At 46.2% G+C, this 22,329-nt stretch overlaps 1 protein-coding gene across 2 annotated transcripts in view; it reads right to left on the reverse strand.

The window, feature by feature from the left end:
• Positions 1-289: 289 nt before the first annotated feature.
• The window catches only part of LOC137518028 (NAC-alpha domain-containing protein 1-like), a 64,330-nt gene continuing 42,290 nt past the window's right edge, over positions 290-22,329 (reverse strand). For both annotated transcript variants that reach the window (XM_068235203.1, XM_068235202.1), the window contains exons 6-9: positions 19,116-19,262; positions 13,085-13,216; positions 2,873-2,995; positions 290-493 (exon numbers count right to left, since the gene is read on the reverse strand). In XM_068235203.1, the coding sequence (XP_068091304.1) occupies positions 479-493; positions 2,873-2,995; positions 13,085-13,216; positions 19,116-19,262 (417 nt within the window). In that variant the 3' untranslated portion in view covers positions 290-478. The remainder of the gene's footprint in view (positions 494-2,872; positions 2,996-13,084; positions 13,217-19,115; positions 19,263-22,329) is intronic.

A 22,329-nucleotide genomic window follows, 5' to 3' on the forward strand; every position in this document is an offset into this window, starting at 1 on the left:
CCCACTGGGACCGCCCCAGAAATGACAGGACCCATAGTGATATCCTAGACCTTACTCCATCACTGATCACTGCAGGAGGACACGCCCACTGGGACCGCCCCAGAAATGACAGGACCCATAGTGATATCCTAGACCTGACTCCAGCACTGATCACTGCAGGAGGACACGCCCACTGGGACCGCCCCAGAAATGACAGGACCCATAGTGATATCCTAGACCTGACTCCAGCACTGATCACTGCAGGAGGACACGCCCACTGGGACCGCCCCAGAAATGACAGAGCACGGGATGGATGTATCAGCGCAATTTATTGAGCAGCATTGTTGGTGCATCTTAGTCGGAATATAGGCGAGTCTAATACAAAGCGGTAGTAAGTTAATGATTGGCTGTGCACTATACAGAGTAGGCAGGAGGAGACTCGGATATTCCGGGGGGTCCGGGGCTTGGTTGGAGGAGGGGGATCCAGTCTGACCAGCAGTTACATTGTCAGTTCCTGCAGAACACAAGCAGAGATAAGAGTCAGTAACCACAGGAGCTAACGCTCAAACCCTTCCAAACTTCACCTGTCAGAGGAGACAATTATTCAAACCTGACTCCACCCCGGGGCCTGGCCTACATATGGTTAATATGGCATTATAATGGTAATACGGGTCTTTAGAGGGTAAAAAAAGCAATTGCTGGATATTCTTACAAAGAAAGCCCAGCACTGCTTGCATGCTGGAGGTGTACCTATAACAGCATTCGGGAGATTTGGGCGCAGGGGAAAGCCGATGAACAGATCACCTTGCTCCTGCACTAGTCCCGGTGGCGTTAATTACTATTCCCCCTCCAGGCTGCCATAGATAGTGGGGGAAAGATGCAATTCCGCCTCTAGCTATTGCTAGTGGCCAAATTACAGTGTTATTGTAGTGATTTGTGCTCCATCATCTGACGGTGCCCAAACCACTCACTGATCGCTGCTATAGCTGTAATTTCTATTCTGGTCTATGGTGGCGCCGGCTGCGCCCAAATCTCCTGCGCTGTTTTTACAGCGCTCGTGCTGGAGACTGTCTGTTAAATGGGAGGGAGGCCTCGCGCTAGTGCTATCTGTAGAGGTTCTTTTCAGCAGTTTCAAGCACGTTTTTCAGGTGTTTTGATGCACCGTGCAATGTACTGCTGACAATTGTACAGTCAGTGGTGGAGCTACACTGGGGCACGCTAAAGCACTGCCCCCCCCCCCCCCCCCCCGGGAATCACTGTTCCCCCTCAGTGCCCCACTCTCAGTAACAAACGCTTAACTGTTTCCAGGCTCCAGTAGGATAGAGTCTGTAAAAAAAACCCTCCATATTGGCCTGAGTCTACGTAGGGGTTAAGCCAAGTGTCTTATCTATTTGCCAGAAATATCTTACAATCCTTTCAAGATCCCTTGTAATTAATGTTTCTGGACGACACTTATATTTACAAAAAAAATCTCTTTACCTTCCTTCTGATTTTAACATTATCAGTGTGCAGAATGCTTAAAAGCTGAAAGCTTCCTTTTTTTCTTTTAAATTAGCCAATAAATGCTATTATCTTGATTCAAAACTTCCTGTCTGTAAAATACAAGCTCTAGTCTCCAGCAATGCTTAGCTACTAAGGTAAGGAATTACACGCACAGTGTTTCTCTCGCACCGCCTCTTCCCCCTCCCCTTACTTGTACAGTCATCAGACACAGGATGGGGCTGGAATAATTTGTCTGTGGTCTGACCACGCAGGAGCAAGTAAGGATTAAAGCATGCCAGCACACTAGCCAAGTACATCTATAGGTAACTTCTCTTCAATAATAGCACCATCATTTGGACAATCTGCTCTGCTCAAAAAAAATCTTGAATCCTGTTTGTGATGTTTATATTTTGTTCCTATCATTACTAGTTAGCCTTAATTGTATCAATTGAGGCAAAAAATATCTAAAGCTTGCCATACAAACTTCAATTTTGATCACCCTAATGGGCCCGACTAGCCAACCATTGTGCCCCCCTAAAAATTTGAAGCTGGAGCTGCTACTGTGTATAGCGCTTTGGATTTGCATGTTTTAACCTCCCTGGCGGTAAGCCCGAGCTGAGCTCGGGTTATGCCGCGCAGGAGGATTTCTCAGGCTGTACTGGGGCGATTCGCCCCATTCAAAGTGCTGTGCGCGCAGCCAGCACTTTGCTAGCCGTGCGCACAGCTTGATCGCCGCCGCTCTGCGGCGATCGGCCGCACGCAGCGGCGAAAGAGGGCCCCCCGCCAGAGCCCTGCGCTGCCCGGACCAATGAGTTCCGGGCAGCGCTATGGGCCGGATCGGATGCGCCTGACGTCAGGACGTCGGCTGACGTCCATGACGTCATCCCGATCGTCGCCATGGCGACAGGAGAAGCCAAACAGGGGAACGCGTTATATACGCGCTCCCCTGTTTGCTATTAGTGCCGGCGACGATCGCACTAGAGGGACACATGCGCCCTCTAGTGGTGTTTCATGTAGCTACCACTCTGGTAGCTTTACATGAAACAAAAAAAATAAAATAAAAAAAAATAGGATTTTTGCCCATGTGGCAAAAACAATTAACTGCCAGGGAGGTTAAATTAACATAACATTTTGAAATGATTAGCATCTGACTGGGGTCAGTTTTCTCTGACGCATGTTGAGTGCCCACCAAACACCCACCAGTGCAGTGCATTGAGATAGATGAATCCGTCCTCACAGCCCTGTCATGCATGGTTTTTGTATAATAAGTGTAGCGCACAATTGCCTGCTTGTACTAAACCCTGCCAGACCGCCCGCGTACACTGCTGCCCCTGTTGGTCCTCTGTGGTAGTTCAGCTTTTGAAAGGTCTAGTGAAATTTTACCCAGATTGCCGTGGGGCAGAGCGCTTACCATGATGGCATTTACAATGTCGTTGTTGTTGTGCCTGAGCGCCCGCACCGCTTTAGGCCGAGATACGTTGGCCTGCGCCATCACCAGCTCGATGTCTCTCACTTCCAGTCCCGTCTCATCCACCTGTAGAGAGAGATAATCGGACAAGGATCAGGGGTATCTGTGACTCAGGGATGGAGGAGGAGTGTGTCAGATAAAATCTATCTTCAGCAACAGAAGTGAGACTGTACAGCTCTCTGCGTGGCCAGCCTGAAATACAGCAACCTAATAATGCATGTAGATCTTTTACAGTGAATTTCCACTCTTGCTGAAAATCTGCTATAACCATCAGTGTTGCTTGCAAATTTTAGCCAAACTCATTTTCACATCGAAAAATGACATTTCGATTTCGAGAACAAAGATTACGAACATTACAAAATGATTTTCGATGGCATTTTTGCTCGAAAGTCAAATTTAACATTATTTTTGTGAAAATGAATGCAAGAAGAATATCGGCATTTTCACTCATCACTGATAAACATGTTTAACCACTTGATGACCCAGCCTTTACCCCCCCCCCCCCCCCCTTAAGGACCAGTGCTGTATTTGCTGATCTGTGCTGGGTGGGTTTTACAGCCCCCAGCACAGATCAAACACCAGGCAGAGCGACCAGATCGCCCCCTTTTTTCCCCACTAGGGGGATGATGTGCTGTGGGGGTCTGATCGCTCCTGCCTGCATGTGGCTGGCGGGGGGGGGGGACCTCAAAGCCCCCTCCACCGCAGGATTCCCCCTCTCCTCCCTCCCTGCCCCGGAGATCCGAGGCTGCACAGGAACGGATCTGTCCTGTGCAGCCTCTAGCAGGCTCCCCGCTGTCATGTGACAGCGATCCCCGGCCGCTGATTGGCCGGGGATCGCTGATCCAGTACAACGCTGCTACTGTTAGCAGCGTTGTACAAATGTAAACAAAGTGGATTATTTCCCCTTGTGTTTACATTTAGCCTGCGAGCCGCGATCGGTGGCCCGCAGGCTATTCACGGAGCCCCCCGCCGTGAATTGACAGGAAGCAGCCACTTGAGCGGCTGCTTCCTGATTAATTAGCCTGCAGCCGGCGACGCAGATCTGTGTCGTTGGTCCTGCAGCTGCCACTTTGCCGACGCGCGGTATGAGTGCGCGGTTGGCAAGTGGTTAAAGGACTGCACCGTATATACTTGCATATAAGCTGACCAGCGTATAAGCCGAGGTACCCACTTTTCCCTTTGAAACTGGGAAAAAGTGATTGACTCGCACATAAGCCCCTTCCCCAGTATAGCCCCCTTCACAGTAGCCTGATGTGCTGCCAGTACAAGTCAGCCCCCCCTCCCCATAGCCAGATGTGCCACAAGGATGATAGTTGTGTCTCAAGGCGCCACTAGATGGGGTCATAGATAGGAGACAGCGAATGCCACACAGGAAGAATCCCCAATCATTGCACCGCTGACGCATTGCTTGCACGCTCCGCTCCACAAGCCGGGGCACACAGGTAGTATTGAGCAGCGCACTCTGCACACCATGTTGCAGGGGATGGGGGGCACGGACACAGCAGGGAGCCAGCTGGCAAGAGCAGGATCACTAGTGCACGATCTTTACTCTCCTCTGCCAGTAAAACCTGCTCCACCATCCATTCTGCTCCACTGACTCGCATATAAGCCGAGGGGGGTAACTTTTCTGCACAGTTTTTGTGCTGAAACATTAGGCTTATACGCGAGTATATACAGTAAATGATTTCACAATTTATTGCTGTGACAGCTTATACCCACACCATGCAATTTTCCCACCTATGGGCGGTCAGATAGTGGTTAAGGCCATGCTGACAGTGCTCAGTTGTGTTGTAGGATAATTCTGCATGTCAACTCACTGACCATACAATTCTAAGGGGCCATTCACAGTACTGCATTGTAACTGACCGTGTTATTCTAACTAGCTGCATGCAGGCTTTGTATTAAAGTCCATGGATTCAAGATGCTGTGCCTGGCCTACAAATCTGTCCACAAAATCTGCCCAATCTACATTTCCAATCTTACCTAGAGGTACACACCTAGCCGCTCACTCCGCTTCTCCAATGAACTTTGCCTGACTGACCCCCGCATCACCCAATCCCATGCACACCTCCAGGATTTCTCAAGAGCTGTTCCAATACTATGGAACTCCCTACCTCCTCCCATTTGGGCTTCCTCCTCCAACATCTTCAAGAAGGCCCTCAAAACTCACCTTTTCACTCTGGCCTCCCTCCCTCCACTGGTGCTCTAAACCCGCAGCTGAACTCTGGTCCCCTACCTTTTGCGTTCCTACTTCTCCCTCTAGACTGTAAGCCTTCAGGCGGGGTCCTCCTCCTTGTGCCTCTTACCTGATCACGCACCTCCATTACCGTACACACATGCTATGGATCTGAGTGAACTCAACTTGCCTAATCTCCATGCTCCATCCAGTGACTGACTAAGCATTACCTTGTACTCATACTGTGCTGTGTGATCTGGATTGCATGTATTCCTGTATTGTCCTATTGCTGTATGTCACCCCTAAATATTGTCTGTAACTTTAACTAATGTCCAGCGCTGCGTAATATGTTGTTGTTTTATATATACAACTAGCTGATTGCCCGGCGTTGCCCGGGTATGTATTTGGCTGGTGTTGGCTCCGCCCATTTTTTCTAGCCCTAATACACAATTACTCAATGACCAAGTTTGTGAGCTTTACAGTCTTTGGTATCAATAATTTGCATTGAAATTAAAAAAATCTGATTGGCTGTTTGTGGCGCCACACCCATTTCTGAATTTGAACCCAAGTCACCCAATGACCAACTGTACTAGGTTTGAGGCCTGTGCCATTAACAGTGTAAGAATGGTAGCAATTAAATATTCCCCTTGAAAAGCAATAGGTGAAGTTTGATTCACTTTTGTAGGCTCCACCCACTTTTCTGAATATTAATCCCAGTCACCCAGTGACCAACTGTGCAAAGTTTGAGAACCCTGCCATTAACAGTGTAAGAATGGCTGCAGTTTACATTTTCCCAGGGAAATTTGTATTTGTCTCCACCCACTGATGACCCGGCGTTGCCTGTGTATATATTTGACTGGTGTTGGCTCCGCCCACTTTCTAACCCTAACGCACAAACACTCAATGACCAAGTTTGTGAGCTTTGGGGTCATTGGCATCAATTTGTATATTCCCATGAAATGAAACAAATCAGCTTGGCTGTTTGTGGCTTCACCCCCTCTCCAGCATTTGAACCCCAGTCACCCAATGACCAACTGTAGCAGGTTTGAAGCATCTGCTATTAGCAGTGTAAAAATGGCAGCAATTTAAATATTCCCCTTGAAAATCAACAGGTGAATTTTGATTGGCTATTATAGGCTCCACCCACTTCTCTGAATATTAATCTGGGCTGCAGTTTACAATTTCCCAGAAAAATCTGTTTTTAACTCCACCCAGTTTTTGTAACCTTGACACACAGTCAGTCAATGATCAAGTTTGTGAGCTTTTGGGTTCCTGGCATCAAAATTCTGCTAATGGAAGCAGTTTATCCAGCAAAGAAATCTGATTTACAGTGTTTGGCTCTGCCCCTTTACTGAATTTGAACCCCAGACACTTAACGACCGACTGTAGCAGGTTTGAGGCCTCTGCCATTAACAGTGTAAGAATGGCTGCAGTTTCAATATTCCCCTTGAAAATCAATAGGTGAATTTTGATTGGCTCTTGTAGGCTCCACCTACTTTTCCGAATATTAATCTCAGTCACCCAGTGACCAACTGTGTGAAGTTTGAGAACCCTGCCATTAACAGTGTAAGAAAAGCTGCAGTTTATATTTTCCAATGTAAAAAGTTAGTTGTTTTTGGCTCCGCTCACTATTTTTAACCTTAACATACAGTCACTCAATGACCAAGTTTATGAGCTTTGGGGTCCTTGGCTTAAATAAGTTGCATTTTACCATTGAAATTAAACAAATCTGATTGGCTGTATTTGGCCCGCTCCCTTCAGAATTTAAACCCCAGTCTCCCAGTGACTGACTGTACCAGATTTGAGGCCTCTGCCATTAAGAGTGTATGAATGGCAGAATTGTAAATATTCCCCTTGAAAATCAAAAGGTGAATTTTGATTGGCTGCTGTAGGCTCCACCCACTTTTCTGAATATTAGTCCCAGTCACCTAGTGGCCAACTGTGTCACGTTTGAGAACCCTGCCAATAAGAGAATGGCTGAAATCAATCTAACAAATCTGATTGGCTGTTTGTGGCTCCACCCCTTTAGTGAATTTGGACCCCAGTCACCCAATGACTGACTGTATCAGGTTTGAGGCCTCTGCCATTAACAGTGTAAGAATGGGAGCAATGTAAATATTCCCCTTGAAAATCAATAGGTCAATTTTGATTGGCTGTTGTAGGCTCCACCTACATTTCTGAATATTCATCCCAGTGGCTAATTGTGTAAAGTTTGGGAACCCTGCCATGTTAAAAATTTAGTTGTTGGCACCAGCCACTTTTTCTAACTTTGACATACAGTCACTCAGTTATCAAGTTTATCAGCTTTGGGGTCCTTGGTATCAATACTTTGTATATTCCCATTGAAAAATAAACAAATATGGCTGTTTGTGGCTCTGCCCCCTTTCTGAATTTGAACCCTAATCACCCAATGACTGACTGTATCAGGTTTGAGGCATTTGCTATTAACAGTATAAGAATGGTAGCAGCTTAAATATTCCCTTTGAAAATCAAAAGGTGAATTTTTATTGGCTGTTGTAGGCTTTGTCCACCTTCCAAAATCTTAATATCATTCACCCAGTGACCAACTGTGCAAAGTTTGAGAGCCCTGCCATTAACAGTGTAAGAATGGCTGCAGTTTATATTTTCCAGTGAAATTTGTTTTTAGCTCCGCCCACTTTTTGTAACCTGGACACACAGTCACTCAGTGACCAAGTTTGTGAGCTTTCAGGTTCCTGGCATCAAAAATGTGTGAATGGAAGCAGTTTATTCACCAAGGAAATCTGATTGGCTGTAGGTGGCCCCGCCCCTTTAGTGAATTTGGACCCCAGTCACCCAATGACCAACTGTAGCAAGTTTGAAGCCTCTGCCATTAACAGTGTAAGAATGGCAGCAGTTTAAATATTCCCCTTGAAAATCAATAGGTGAATTTTGATTGGCTGTTGTAGGCTGCACCCACTTTCTTGAATCTTAATCACATTCACCCAGTGACCAACTGTGGCAAGTTTGAGAACCCTGCGATTAACAGTCTAAGAATGGCTGCAGTTTACATTTTCCCATTTAAAATGAATGGCTGAAATTTGATTGGCTGTGTTATGCTCCTCCCACTTATCCTGGATTCGTAACCTCGGTCACCAAGTGACCAACTGTGCCAAGTGTGGGGACTGTGGCTTGATTACTGTGAGAATGGCAGCCTTTAACATTTTTTCCATTGACTTGAATAGGTGAAATCTGATTTGCTGTTTGTAGCTCCGCCCACGTGTGCAGGGGGGCCGCGAGACCCCCAGAACATATCATCCCAGGTAGTAAGGGATCTGTATACCAAGTTGCGTTCAAATCGGTCAAGCCGTTTTCGAGTGATCGCGGCACATACACACACACACACACACACACACACACACGATTTTATATATATATATAGACTAGCTGATTGCCCGGCGTTGCCCGGGTATGCATTTGGCTGGTGTTGGCGCCACCTACATTTTATAACCCTAACACACAATTACTCAATGACCAAGTTTGTGAGCTTTGCAGTCTTTGGTATCAATAATTTGCATTGAAATGAAAAAAATCTGATTAGCTGTTTGTGGCTCCACCCCCTTTTCTGAATTTGAACCCCAGTCACCCAATAACCAACTGTACCAGGTTTGCGGCCTGTGCCATTAACAGTGCAAGAATGGCAGCAATTAAATATTCCCCTAGAAAAGCAATAGGTGAAGTTGAATTCACTTTTGTAGGCTCCACCCACTTATCTGAATATTAATCCCAGTCACCCAGTGACCAACTGTGCAAAGTTTAAGAACCCTGCCATTAACAGTGTAAGAATGGCTGCAGTTTACATTTTCCCAGTGAAATTTGTATTTGTCTCCACCCACTGATGACCCGGCATTGCCCGGGAATGTATTTGACTGGTGTTGGCTCCGCCCACTTTGTTTGTGAGCTTCGGGGTCCTTGGCATCAATAATTTGTATATTCCAATAGAAATTTAACAAATCAGATTGGCTGTTTGTGGCTTCACCCCCACTCCAGCATTTGAACCCCAGTCACCCAATGACCAACTGTAGCAGGATTGAGGCCTCTGCTATTAACAGTGTAAAAATGGCAGCAATTAAAATATTCCCCTTGAAAATCAATAGGTGAATTTTGATTGGCTATTATAGGCTCCACCCACTTCCCTGAATATTAATCTGGGCAAAGTTTGGGAACCCTGCCATAAACAGTGTAAGAATGGCTGCAGTTTACATTTTCCCAGTGAAATTTGTTTTCGGCTCCGCCCACTGTTTGTAACCTGGACACACAGTCATTCAGTGACCAAGTTTGTGAGCTTTCGGGTCCTTGGCATCAATAATTTGTATTTTCCAATGAAATGTAACAAATCTGATTCACTGTTTGTGGCTCTGTCCCCTTTTCTGAATTTGAACCCTAGTGACCCAATGACCAACTGTACCAGGTTTGAGGCTTGTGCCATTAACAGTGCAAAAATGGCAGCAATTTTAATATTCACCTTGAAAAGCGACATGTAATTTTTGATTGGCATTTTTAGGCTCCACCTACTTTTCTGAATATTAATCCCAGTCACCCAGTAACCAGCTATGCTAAGTTTGAGAACCCTGCCATTAACAGTGAAGAAAGGCTGCAGTTTGCAATTTCCCAGAAAAATCTGTTTTGAATTCCACCCACTTTTTGTAACCTTGACACACAGTCACTCAATGACCAAGTTTGTGAGCTTTTGGGTTCCTGGCATCAAAATTGTGTGACTGGAAGCAGTTTATCCAGAAAAGAAATCTGGCTATTTGTGGCTCCACCCCATTACTGAATTTGAACCCCAGACACTTAACGACCAACTGTACCAGGTTTGAGGCCTCTGCCATTAACAGTGTAGGAAATTACTGTAGTTTCAATATTCCCCTTGAAAATCAATAGGTGAATTTTGATTGGCTCTTGTAGGCTCCACCTACTTTTCCAAATATTAATCCTAGTCACCCAGTGACCAACTGTGCAAGTTTGAGAACCCTGCCATTAACAGTGTAAGAAAAACTGCAGTTTATATTTTTCAATGAAAAAAGTTAGTTGTTTTTGGCTCCACCCACTATTTGTAATCTTGACATACAGCCACTCAATGACTAATTTTATGAGCTTTGGGGTCCTTGGCATCAATAAGTTGCATTTTACCATTGAAATTAAACGAATCTGATTGGCTGTTTTTGGCCTGCTCCCTTCAGAATTTAAACCTGTCTCCCAGTGACTGACTGTAGCAGATTTTAGGCCTCTGCCATTAAGAGTTTAAGAATGGCAGCAATGTAAATATTCCCCTTGAAAATCAAAAGGTGAATTTTGATTGGCTACTGTAGGCTCCAACCACTTTCCGGAATATTAGTCCCAGTCATCCAGTGACCAACTGTGTCACCCACCCACCCACCCAGTTTGAGAACCCTGCCAATAACAGAATGGCTGAAATCAATCTAACAAATCTGATTGGCTGTTTGCGGCTCCACCCCTTTAGTGAATTTGGACCCCAGTCACCCAATGACTGACTGTATCAGGTTTGAGGCCTCTGCCATTAACAGTGTAAAAATGGTAGAAATGTGAATATTTCCCTTGAAAATCAATAGGTAAATTTTGATTGGCTGTTGTAGGCTCCACCCACATTTCTGAATATTCATCCCAGTGACCCAATGGCCAATTGTGTCAAGTTTGGGAACCCTGCCATGTTAAAAATTTAGTTGTTGGCACCGCCCACTTTTTCTAACCTTGACAGTCACTCAATTATCAAGTTTATCAGCTTTGGGGTCCTTGGTATCAATACTTTGTATATTCCCATTGAAAAATAAACAAATCTGACTGTTCGTGGCTCCGCCCCCTTTCTGAATTTGGACCCCAGTAACCCAGTGACCAATTGTACCAGGTTTGAGGCATCTGCTATTAACAGTATAAGAATGGCAGCAATTTAAATATTCCCTTTGAAAATCAAAAGGTGAATTTTTATTGGCTGTGGTAGGCTCCACCCACCTTCCAAAATCTTAATCTCATTCACCCAGTGACCAACTGTGCAAAGTTTGAGAACCCTGCCATTAACAGTGTAAGAATAGCTGCAGTTTATATTTTCCCAGTAAATGTTGTTTTTGGCTCCGCCCACTTTTTGTAACCTGGACACACAGTCACTCAATGACCAAGTTTGTGAGCTTTCAGGTTCCCGGCATCAAAAATGTGTAAATGGAAGCAGTTTATCCAGCAAGGAAATCTGATTGGCTGTTTGTGGCCCCACCCCTTTAGTGAATTTGGACCCCAGTCACCCATTGACTGACTGTTGCAAGTTTGAAGCCTCTGCCATTAAAAGTGTAAGAATAGTAGCAGTTTAAATATTCCCCTTGAAAATCAATAGATGAATTTTGATTGGCTGTTGTAGGCTCCACCCACTTTTTTGAATCTTAATCGCATTCACCCAGTGACCAACTGTGGCAAGTTTGAGAACCCAGCGATCTAACAATGGCTGCAGTTTACATTTTCCCATTTAAAATGAATGGCTGAAATTTGATTGGCTGTTTTATGCTCCGCCCACTTTTCCTGGATTCGTAACCTCGGTCACCAAGTGACCAACTGTGCCAAGTGTGGGGACTCTGGCTTGATTACTGTGAGGATGGCAGCCTTTAACATTTTTTTCCATTGACTTGAATAGGTGAAATCTGATTTGCTGTTTGTAGCTCCGCCCACGTGTGCAGGGGGGCCGCAAGACCCCCAGAACATATCATCCCAGGTAGTAAGGGATCTGCATACCAAGTTTCGTTCAAATCGGTCAAGCCGTTTTGCACACACACACACGATTTTATATATATAGATAAATAAATAAATAATGGTCAGTGTCCATTGCCGTTCACACACATTTTATGCATGCGTTATGCAACTGACCACTGTGAATCCAGCCTAATACTTAGGTTTATTAGCACAGGCATAGTTTCGTGAGGGTTAGTGCTAAGAAACAGGATAGGCAAAAGTTAGATATGATAGGGTTAAGAAGCGATTTACGAGGGGGAGGGGTCTGGGAGTGCAGAAATAAAACAAACAACAACCTGACCGTGCAATATTGGCAAGAGCACATGACTGATATTGTACTATTGGAACCGAATTACCCAGTGCCAAACTGATCAGGTGCATATTTATTATGCACCCTGCATCATGTCATTTGCAGATCACATGGAGAGATATACAATTGCCCCCCTGTTCAGTTCATGAATACAACACTATTGGCAGGCCCGGCCCTAGACTTTTTGCCGCCTGAGGCAATTTTCAGTGAAATCGCCGCCGCCCCCCCCCCCCAAGCCGTTGTTGTGGGGGGCCGCCCGAGCTGGAGGGGATAGCGGGCAGGAAGGGGGTATTGGGCCTAGCGGCGGGGAGGGGGGTCGGACCCCCCCCTCCCTCGCCTGGGTCCCCCGTCCTCCGCTCCCCTCCAGCTTTAAAAAGGTCCGTGCTGTGGCTGCAGCTATTCGTAAGAGGCAACGGGCGGGGATTACTCACCTCTTCCTCGTTCCAGGCCAGCGTGCGCTCCACTGACGTCACTTCCTGTAGCAGGAAGTGACGTCAGTGGAGCGCACGCTGGCCTGGAACGAGGAAGAGGTGAGTAATCCCCGCCCGTTGCCTCTTACGAATAGCTGCAGCCACAGCACGGACCTTTTTAAAGCTGGAGGGGAGCGGAGGACGGGGGACCCAGGCGAGGGAGGGGGGGACCGACCCCCCTCCCCGCCGCTAGGCCCAATACCCCCTTCCTGCCCGCTATCCCCTCCAGCTCGGGCGGCCCCCCACACACATGGACGGGCGGGTGCCGCACCCCCAGAAGTGCCGCCTGAGGCAAAAGTTTCACCCCGCCTCATGGGCGGGCCGGCCCTGACTATTGGATATCAAGTGGCCACATGGAAAGCAGTACTCGATTCTGTGATCGGAGTGACTTTTTAACTACACACATATCAGGTTCCAGACTCAGGGGGTCCCTCATTTCCCATTCTTACCTCCTCCTCATCCTCACTTTCCTCTTTGATGGTCAGGGTGGGAGCGCTCTCTGTAATAAGCGGGGAATGTTCCATGGGGACCTTGAACTTCTCTGCGGCAGCCTTGTGAACTTGCTGGGAGAGATCTTCGATCTGGAGGAGAGACATACAGAAATCTCAGAAATGTGTTTCTGACAATAAGTACGATTGATTCCCTGGCCTGGCTGGTCCCCAATCTGTCCCATTTGTTCCCCCAGGTGAGGGGTCTCCCCACAGCTCTGATTAACTGCACATCATGGCTGTCCCACGGATGGCTCCAAGCTGCCTAAAAAAATGCTGCGGAACTTCTATGGAAGTTTAACTGCTCAGTGTCATTTTTTGAAAGTTTTTGGGCAACAATAGCAAAATGCAGGCGTGCCACTAACCTGAACTGATAAAAAACTCAAAAGATAACTATGTAGTGGTATACCAAACTTTCCTGGTTTCTCATATTCGTATCATAATTGAAAGGGGCTACATTTTGACTGTGAAATGTGCACAGCAGCCATATCAGTGTGATGTAAGATTTGGTTTATTCAGCTTCCAACAAAAATAAATATTTATTAGCATTGAAGTTTGACAGACAGCCCTCTTGCTTATCGCTTGCACAGCCAGATACAAGTTTTATTTTTTTGCTTCCGTTTACTTTTCAGGAAAGCCGGCTGAATTTGACTGCTGTTTAACTGCCTCATTTGCATATATGAACCACTGGTTTATAAACCCTTGCATTAAGTTCATCCAGTTGCACTCATGCAGGAGAAAAGTTTATAGGAAATAGCCCTTATTTAGTTAAACTTTTTCACCCAGGAGATATTTTTTTATCTCATCTAAAAAATTACTTTTCAGCATTTCACATTTAAAAAAAATGCTAAGAGGGAGGCAAAACAAGATCAAACATATTTTCTTGCATGGTGGGGGCTTAAGAATTTTGTTGATATGTTTGAAAATAACTTGTCATGAGAAAAGCATAATATAGTATAGTATAGTAGTATATGAGCCTTGGCCCTTAGACAACTACATTTTTCTTTTAAAGAGACCTGTACTGAAAAAAACGTCCCCTGGGGGGAACTTACCTCGGGAGGGGGAAGCCTCAGGGTCCCAATGAGGCTTCCCCCACTCCTGTAGCTGCAGGCAGTCCAGCGCTGGCTCCCCCGGATTGTCCCGGAATCCTCCCTCCACAAGCCTGACAAGCTAGATTTATTTACCTTCCCTGGCTCCAGCGGGGGCGCTGTTGCGGCTCTTAGCACAGAAATAGACAAAAATAGCCGATCTCTGTTGGGTGCGCTCTACTGCGCAGGCGCAGGAAACTTGCGCAGTAGAGCTGCCCGACAGCTATCGGCTATTTCCGCCTATCTCTGCACAGAGAGACGATCCTGCGATGGAGGCGGGAAGGTAAATATTTGCATCCCCGCTGTTCAAAGGAGCACAGCGAGACCCCCGTGCGACACAGGAGGACGGAGGAAGCCTCGAGAGGATCCTGTAACGATCGGTGTAACACAGAGAGGATCTGATTACCAGTGATCTGCAGTATCACCGAGAATGCAGAATATACCCGATTATTGATGATCTGCAGAATCACCGATAATCAGATATATCTCTAACCTCTGAACACCTGAGTGATGAGAGTGTTTTGGTGCAACAGAAATACTTTGAGGATCGTACCTGAATGACAGGGGCTAGAGCAATAAGGAGTATTGCTCTGCAGCAAGTTCCTTCCGTTGGTCTGAACTCTCCGCAGGGAGGAGTCAGGCCGGGAGTAGGAAGGACAGAACATGAGTGACACCAATGAGGGAGTGTCACTGACAGATCTGTGAACTATCTCTCAACAGGAGAGATAGTTCTCGAGGTCGGGCAGGCCAGGTCGTTAACACACGGACAGATACAGTACAGAGACAGGAGACGGGAGGAGAATCCAGAGACTAGCCAAGTTCAGCAACAGAGTATCAGAATGACAAGGTACAAAATCAGAGATCAGAGGAATGGTCAGGAAAGCAGAAGGGCATAACAAATCAACAATTCCTAGACTAAGGTGTGAGTTCCGTGGTCATCAACACCTTGGAAACTGGTCTAATCTAACACAGATACTGACAGGGTCCGAGTGCTACCACGTAGTGATCGCAACGCCAGAGGAATGACCAGCACCCAGTATATATACACCAGCGCTCTCCTGCGCCTCCCCTAAGTGCTGGACCAATGAAAACTGGAAGAATTGTCAGCTGACCGGCCTGGTCAGCTGACACCCCTCTGACTGTTATAAATGCTCTGCCTCTCCGCGCGCGCACGCGTCCTTCTGAACCTGTGTGGACTATCAGTCCCAGCCACACCAGACATGTGTTGCAATGCCTCTGCTGTTTTGGATGCGGAATCCGCCACACCGCTGTCTGAGCGTGCGGCGTTTTCTCCGCGTTCAGCAGTACAGACAGGAGTAGGCCTATGCGTACAAACCGCCGCGTCGGACGCGGAATCCGCCGCCCTGTTCTCTGGGCATGCGGCTGTTTCTCCGCGTTCCGTCAGGCCAGTAAATGCAGGTCCCTGCGCGCAAGCCGCCATGTTGAACGCGGAATAAGCCGCCTTACTCTGAGTACTTGCGGCGGCTTTTCCGCGTTTTCTCACAGATCCGGAGGCTTCCCCCACCCGAGGTGAGTACCCCCCAGGGGAACTTTTTCTCGTTACAGGTTTTCTTAAAGGTTTCTCCTAGGAGGTAATTTTTCATCTTGAGTTGAAAATAACTTTTCAGTACATTTCAACTTAAAAACTAACAAAAGTAAGTGGAAAAAGTACTGTCAAAATAACTAAAAACTATGAGCGAGTTAAATAAGGAGCTATAAATTGGTGCAGTATGTATCCCTTTTTTTCGTTTTGCAAAAAAGTGCAAAAACATTTTTTAGCAAGGCTATATTTATTGAAAATGAATTAATACTTCTAAAAAAATATATAAATTTTTTTTAATAAATTTGAATTCTAATATATGCTCATAAAATATTTGCCTTAACTTTTTGAGAAGACAAATAATCCATGGTTAATGTTGACCTTCCAGTAAGGTACAAGGGTTACTCGCTGACTTCATTAAACAAATGTTACTTCCATGAAAGAAAATGAGGTGTAATTTATGGACGAGTCGTTTCATAATTCAGAGGCATTAATCATCACATCTTCCTTTTATTTTAAATTAATTTTCTCTTTCATTAAAGACTGACGTGGCCTCTGCCGCTGACACACCAGACGTTTTATAACTAAATGTTGATAAAAAAAAATGACCTTTCCACTCCAGCCTGCAGCTATCATTGGGTTTTCTAGAGAAGCTAAAACAGCCAAATGATGCGTCTGTACAACTGTGAGGACAGTCCAAGGTTTGGTGTACAGAGAGCCCCAGATTCTCATGCCTCATTAGTATAGTTAGCTCTGGAAGCATGATGTGAACTTGCATTAGCCATATTCCTTAAAGTGTGATTTTACTTTCAAAACAAAAATTTCAGTAAATACTCTTAGTAAGATAAAACAACATTTGAAAGCATTCCCAAGTATTCCCTGTATGTAAAAAAAATCCTTTTTTTTTGTTTTACCACTGCAGAGAGCAGGAGAAACTTGCTTATCTGTTGTCATCGGCAAAGGCAAGAATCTCCCTCTGCCTGTGTCTTCACTCTGCCCCCCTTCTTTTCTGCTGAAGGGACTCAGCTGTTGCCAAGGGGATGTCTATTCAGCAGAGGGAGGGGGGCAGAGTGAAGAGACATTCCTTCAGCTGGCAATGATTACATTTGCCTTTGCTGATGAGAGATGAGCAACTTTCTCCTGTTCTCTGCAATGAAAATAAAGGTTTTTACACACAGGGAATGCGTGGGAATGCTTTCAAATGTTATTTTATGTAACTAAGAGTAGTTAGGCCAGGGACCTCACCTAATACAAGTCGCAAAGCAATATTGCAGCCGCTTTGTGTAAGCGCTTTAAGGTGCATTTTCCGTTGATTTAGGTCTTGTATTAGAGCCCAAATGCTCACAAAATGCTGCATGTCCTAAAATTTCAATTAGCCCAAATTGCAACTGCTCTTGTGGGCTCAACACCACAGACTTACATTAGCAAAGCGTTTTTGAAAGCTCTGGCGATTGCTAAAGCTCCAAAAATGCTCACAAAAGCATCCTAGATCCCACCACTGCTGACTGGGACCCGTTTTAGTTTGTGGCCTCTCTTCCCTTCGTGCACAAGCGCATCTGTACTGCGCCTACACAAGTACGGCCGTGCCTAGGCAGTAGCATGGCGCAGTGGACGAACAGCTTGTACTTAAAGTGTAACTGTTGGGCATAGTATCAAAAATCCATTCTTTATTTTTAACTGGCAATAAGTAATAAGGATGCTAACCAGGTAATCCAAACGTTAAAATCACTATTACTTTTCTTGTTGATAAATGATCATTCCCCAGTTTACCTGACTCTTGTTTGGTACACACATAATTTGGTACACAAAAAGTAAGTTGCAGGGCATGCTGGGTTGTACTTTCTTGCTTCTCTACTTCCTCTCAGACTTAACTAAGCCTCTTTCCCTCCTGTTTTCCCCTCCTACACCTCTGTTCCTCTCTGATTGGCTAGTATTTCTCATGCTGAGACAATGCACTTTCTATAGTGGAGGACGGGCAATACATACACAATCAGGCAGAGGAGAGTAAGGGAGGAAATGACATCAGGATTGGCTTCAAAATAGCCACAGTTAAAATGGAAACTGCTAAGAAGGATTTTCTCTTTTTTTTTAATGTAGAAAAATCACGAAAATCAAAATGTGGACAGTACAATACATATGTTATGTAAGTAGAGCAAGTATTTATCTACTTATATATGTGTTTTTTTCTGAGATAGTATGGCTGACAGCTCCTCTTTAATGCACAGGTAAGGATGAGGGATGGGGGTAAGGGGCGTGGCCATGAGAACATATCCAACAAGCTAATTTTGGATCTGTTCAGAGGGTCTGTGTGTAGCAACGGTGGGCTTAGGAGGACACAGGAAGCTTCTGGATTTTCCAGAGGCTTCCTCTACTTAGGTAAGTATAACATTTTTTTTCTGCCCCATTTCCATTAAAAGGTCAACTGTAGTGAGGAGAATATGGAAGCTGCCATATGTATTTCCTGTTAAACAATATCAGTTGCCTGGCAGCCCTGCTGATCTGTTTGGCTACAGCGGTGTCTGAATCACACCAGAAACAAGCATGCAGCGAATCTTGTCAGATCTGACGATAATGTCAGAATCACCTGATCTTCTGCATGCTTGTTCAGGGGCTATGGCTGAAAGTACCGTATTAGAGGCAGAGGATCAGCAGGAAACTGGTATTGCTAAAAACGGAAATCAATATGGCAGCCTCCATATGCCTCTTGCTTAGTCCTTTAAGAACTATGCAGGCAGCCTTTGATGAGATGGCTTTAGAACGCCCCTGAAATAAAACTAACCCAGAAAACTAAGCAGGTCCAAGTCAAAGGTCAGATTTGGCTGGACTGGGATTGGTTGCCTGACTTTATGGCAGGGGTCTCAAACTCGCGGCCCGCGGGCCATTTGCGGCCCTCGATACAATATTTTGTGGCTCTCGCCAGCAAAAGCTTCCTTATAGTTCGCTTCAGTGCTCCCAAATAATCCGCCGCATTCCTGCCGCTAAACGAGGGCTGCAGAGCAGCCAAAGCGCCGAGGGGGCAATCTGCCAGCATTTCCAGGAAGGGGCAAAGCTTTCAGCTTCAGCTCTGCCCCTCCTGACGTCAATCGCCGCACGGATCGCCGCCTCTCCCCGCCCATCTCTGTGAAGGAAGAGTGAGAGGGGCGGGCAGAGGTGGCGATGCGCCACGATTGTGAAATTCCTTATGCAGCCCAGCCTCATCCTGACTTTGCCTCCTGCGGCCCCCAGGTAAATTGAGTTTGAGACCCTTGCTTTATGGTAAATATCTGCAGCCACAATTCTGCTCTATGGAGCATCTATTCACATTCATGCAGTCTCCCATTCCTGCCCTGTTTCTAAAGCAAAGGATAAGTTCTCTCGGAGTCACCTTGGCTTCCCCAAACACGATGTAGATGTCTGACGCTGGGCTCTTGAACACGTCCGGCTTGGTGATCACGAATAAGATGTTCTTGGACTTCCGGATGGTGATCCTGGTGACGCCGTGGATCTGCCGCAGCCCCAGCTTGGACATGGCCTGGAGAGGAACAAGGATGGGCCAACATCAAGGATTATTATGGATTTATAAAATGCCAACATATTCCGTGGCACTGTACAAAGTAAGAAACAAACATGGGGTACATAATAATGCAAACAATGGTATACACCAGCACTGGAAAGAGGTTATAGTCATAGCTCACATCAGTGGCGTAGCTAAGGAGCTGTGGGCCCAAGTGCGAGTTTTACATTGGGGCCCCCCAAGCACTCTAAACATAATAATTGATACGGCGCACCAAAACCTGCCAATGGCAACTACAGTGTCAGAGGTGCAAGAAGGGGATGGGGAGCAGTTTGTTAATGATTACTACTATTTAAAACATCTATAGAAGTGATTATTATGAGCACAGGACCAATAGAGAGCTAATACTGAAGTCGAGGGAGTGCCTCTCGGGGCCCCTCTGGCCCAAGGGCCCCGATGTGGTTGCAACCTCTGCACCCGCTATTGCTATGCCCCTGGCTCACATTAAGGCATAGCTATACACTAGAGTACCAAATACAGAATTGGTACAAAATACAGAATTGGTCATTCCAGTGACAAAAGCAATAGGAATGAAATAAGTAACAAATTCCAAGGCACAAAAGGGCGAGAGAGGCCTGCCCTTGCAAGCTTACAATCTAAAGGAATATGGGGGGAACAAGAGGTGGGATAATGTACAATACTCATACCTAGAGGCCGTGTGTTTTGAGGTTATCTAGTAAGGAGTACAACTTGGCAAAAGGATAAAGGGGGATGGCTTAAAGGAAAGGTTCAGGGAGGGAGAAAAAAAAAAATCAAAATCCATATCCACTTACCTGGAACTTCCTCCAGCCCGTGGCAGGCAGGAGGTGCCCTCGCCGCCGCTCCAGAGGCTCCCGGTCGTACCGGTGGCCGACCCGACCTGGCCATGCCCGGCTGCCAGGTCGGGCTCTACTGCGCTCCAATCTGCGCCTCACGGGGGCGCGCTGACGTCATCGGATGTCCTCTGGGCTGTACTGTGCAGGCGCAGTAGTTCTACGCCTGCGCAGTACAGCCCGGAGGACGTCCGATGACGTCAGCGCGCCCGCGTGGAGCGCAGAAGAGCCCGTCGTTGGAGCGCAGAAGAGCCCGACCTGGCAACCGGCCTGGCCAGGTTGGGTCGGCCACCGGAGACGACCGGGAGCCTCCGGAGCGGCGGCGAGGGCACCTCCTGCCTGCCACGGGCTGGAGGAAGTTCTAGGTAAGTGGATATGGATTTTGATTTTTTTTTTCTCCCTCCCTGAACATTCCCTTTAAGGAAGCGCGTATGCTTATTGGAAAAACTGAATTTTGAGGGCTTGTTTAAAGACATCAAAGGTTGGAGAGTGAAGTATGTGATGTGGCAGGGGATTCCAGAGGAGAGGTGAAGCATGTGAGAAATCTTGTATACGTAAATGTGAGTACGTTCTTATAGAGGAGGATAATAGAAGGTTGTGTGCAGATCTGAGATTGCGGTTGGGTTGGTATCTAGAAAGTAGTGAGGAGATGCACAGGGGAGAGAGATTGTTGTGAGCTTTGTAGGTTAGTGTTAAGAGCTTGATTGAGATCCTCTGGTTAACTGGCAGCCAATGTAGCGCTTGACAGAGAGGAGCAGCAGAGGAAGAGCGAGCAGAGAGATGAATGAGATGAGCAGCCGAGTTCAGTATGGATTGGAGCAGTGCCAATGGTATGGAATTTCACGTTCAGAGGAGACAGTCAATTTCGGCACAGCGGCTGGAATTTGGGCACCACCATAGGCCATAATGTAAATTACGGCTAAAGCGGTACTCAGTGGCTAATTTGGGCAGCGGTGGCCATACAAGTCACAGACACAGCAGCACAGGAGGCCCCTGCTGTGGGTTTAGGCCCCAAGCAGCTGCTTTGTTCGCCTGGACCTAGCAGCACCCCTGGTTGCGACCCTGGTTAGTTCCTATTAATATGAGCAACTGTTATTTTATGTAAAATTGTCATGTATGCAAACAAGTTGGTGTGACGGCCTCAAACACAAAACTCCATTGTTTGGCTGCACCATTGTGGACATCTGCCCGTCCGTAAATAACTCTGTGCTGCCAAGAACCGCTACTATCTTCTTCCTGTTTGGCTCACAATGGATTTGGCACACAAGCAGCAAAAGCTTTGTTCATTTTACCCTCTAGAAATGATCAGTAACAGTGATAGCTTCCAATGTGTTGTAGTTTAGTAGTGACCACTGCAGGATAACTGGAAACTGCTCTTCCCAATGGTCTGATGGTCACGTGTGTGTGTGTGTGGGGGGGGGGGGGGGGGGGGGGATGGATGCATACATGTAAAAAAGACAAGGAAAAAAGGGTGCAGAGCTTTGCCCCTAATAGAATATTGCTAATACTGCTCCCAACTGTCCAACTTTGGAAGGACCGTCCCTCTTTGGGAACCAAATTTTTCTGTCCCTCTATCTTCATTTGTCCCTCTTTCAAGTCTGATGTAGAGATCTGTGTTGATAAATGTTTTTTTTTTACTAGAAAATGTTTAAAGAGGAACTCCAGTGAAAATAATGTAGTAAAAAAAGTGCTTCATTTTTTACCATAATTATGTATAAATGATTTAGTCAGTGTTTGCTCATTGTAAAATCTTTCCTCTCCCAGATTCACATTCTGACATGTATTACATGGTGACATTGTTACTGTGGGCAGGTTATGTAGCTGCTCCTAGCTGTTTTGGCTGTTAGAGACAGCTGTAAACAGCTATTTCCTGTCTGTGAACCTTGTTACATTGCAACAAACTGCCAAAAGTACCGCAGTCCCAGAGCTTCTTGTGGGAGGGGTTTCAGCACAAAATCAGTCATACAGCGCCCCCTGATGGTCTGTTTGTGAAAATCATTATATTTCTCATGTAAAAGGGGGTATCAGCTACTGATTGGGATAAAGTTCAATTCTAGGTTGGATTTTCTCTTTAACTACCAAGCTTCTCATCCATGCCCTCATCATCTCCCGCCTTGACTACTGCAATGCCCTACTATCTGGCCTCCCCTTAAAACGCATTGAACCCCTTCAATCAGTCATGAATGCAGCAGCTAGACTCATCCATCTTTCCC

Source organism: Hyperolius riggenbachi, chromosome 5 (assembly GCF_040937935.1).
Source record: "Hyperolius riggenbachi isolate aHypRig1 chromosome 5, aHypRig1.pri, whole genome shotgun sequence".
Classification (NCBI taxonomy): Eukaryota; Metazoa; Chordata; class Amphibia; order Anura; family Hyperoliidae; genus Hyperolius; species Hyperolius riggenbachi.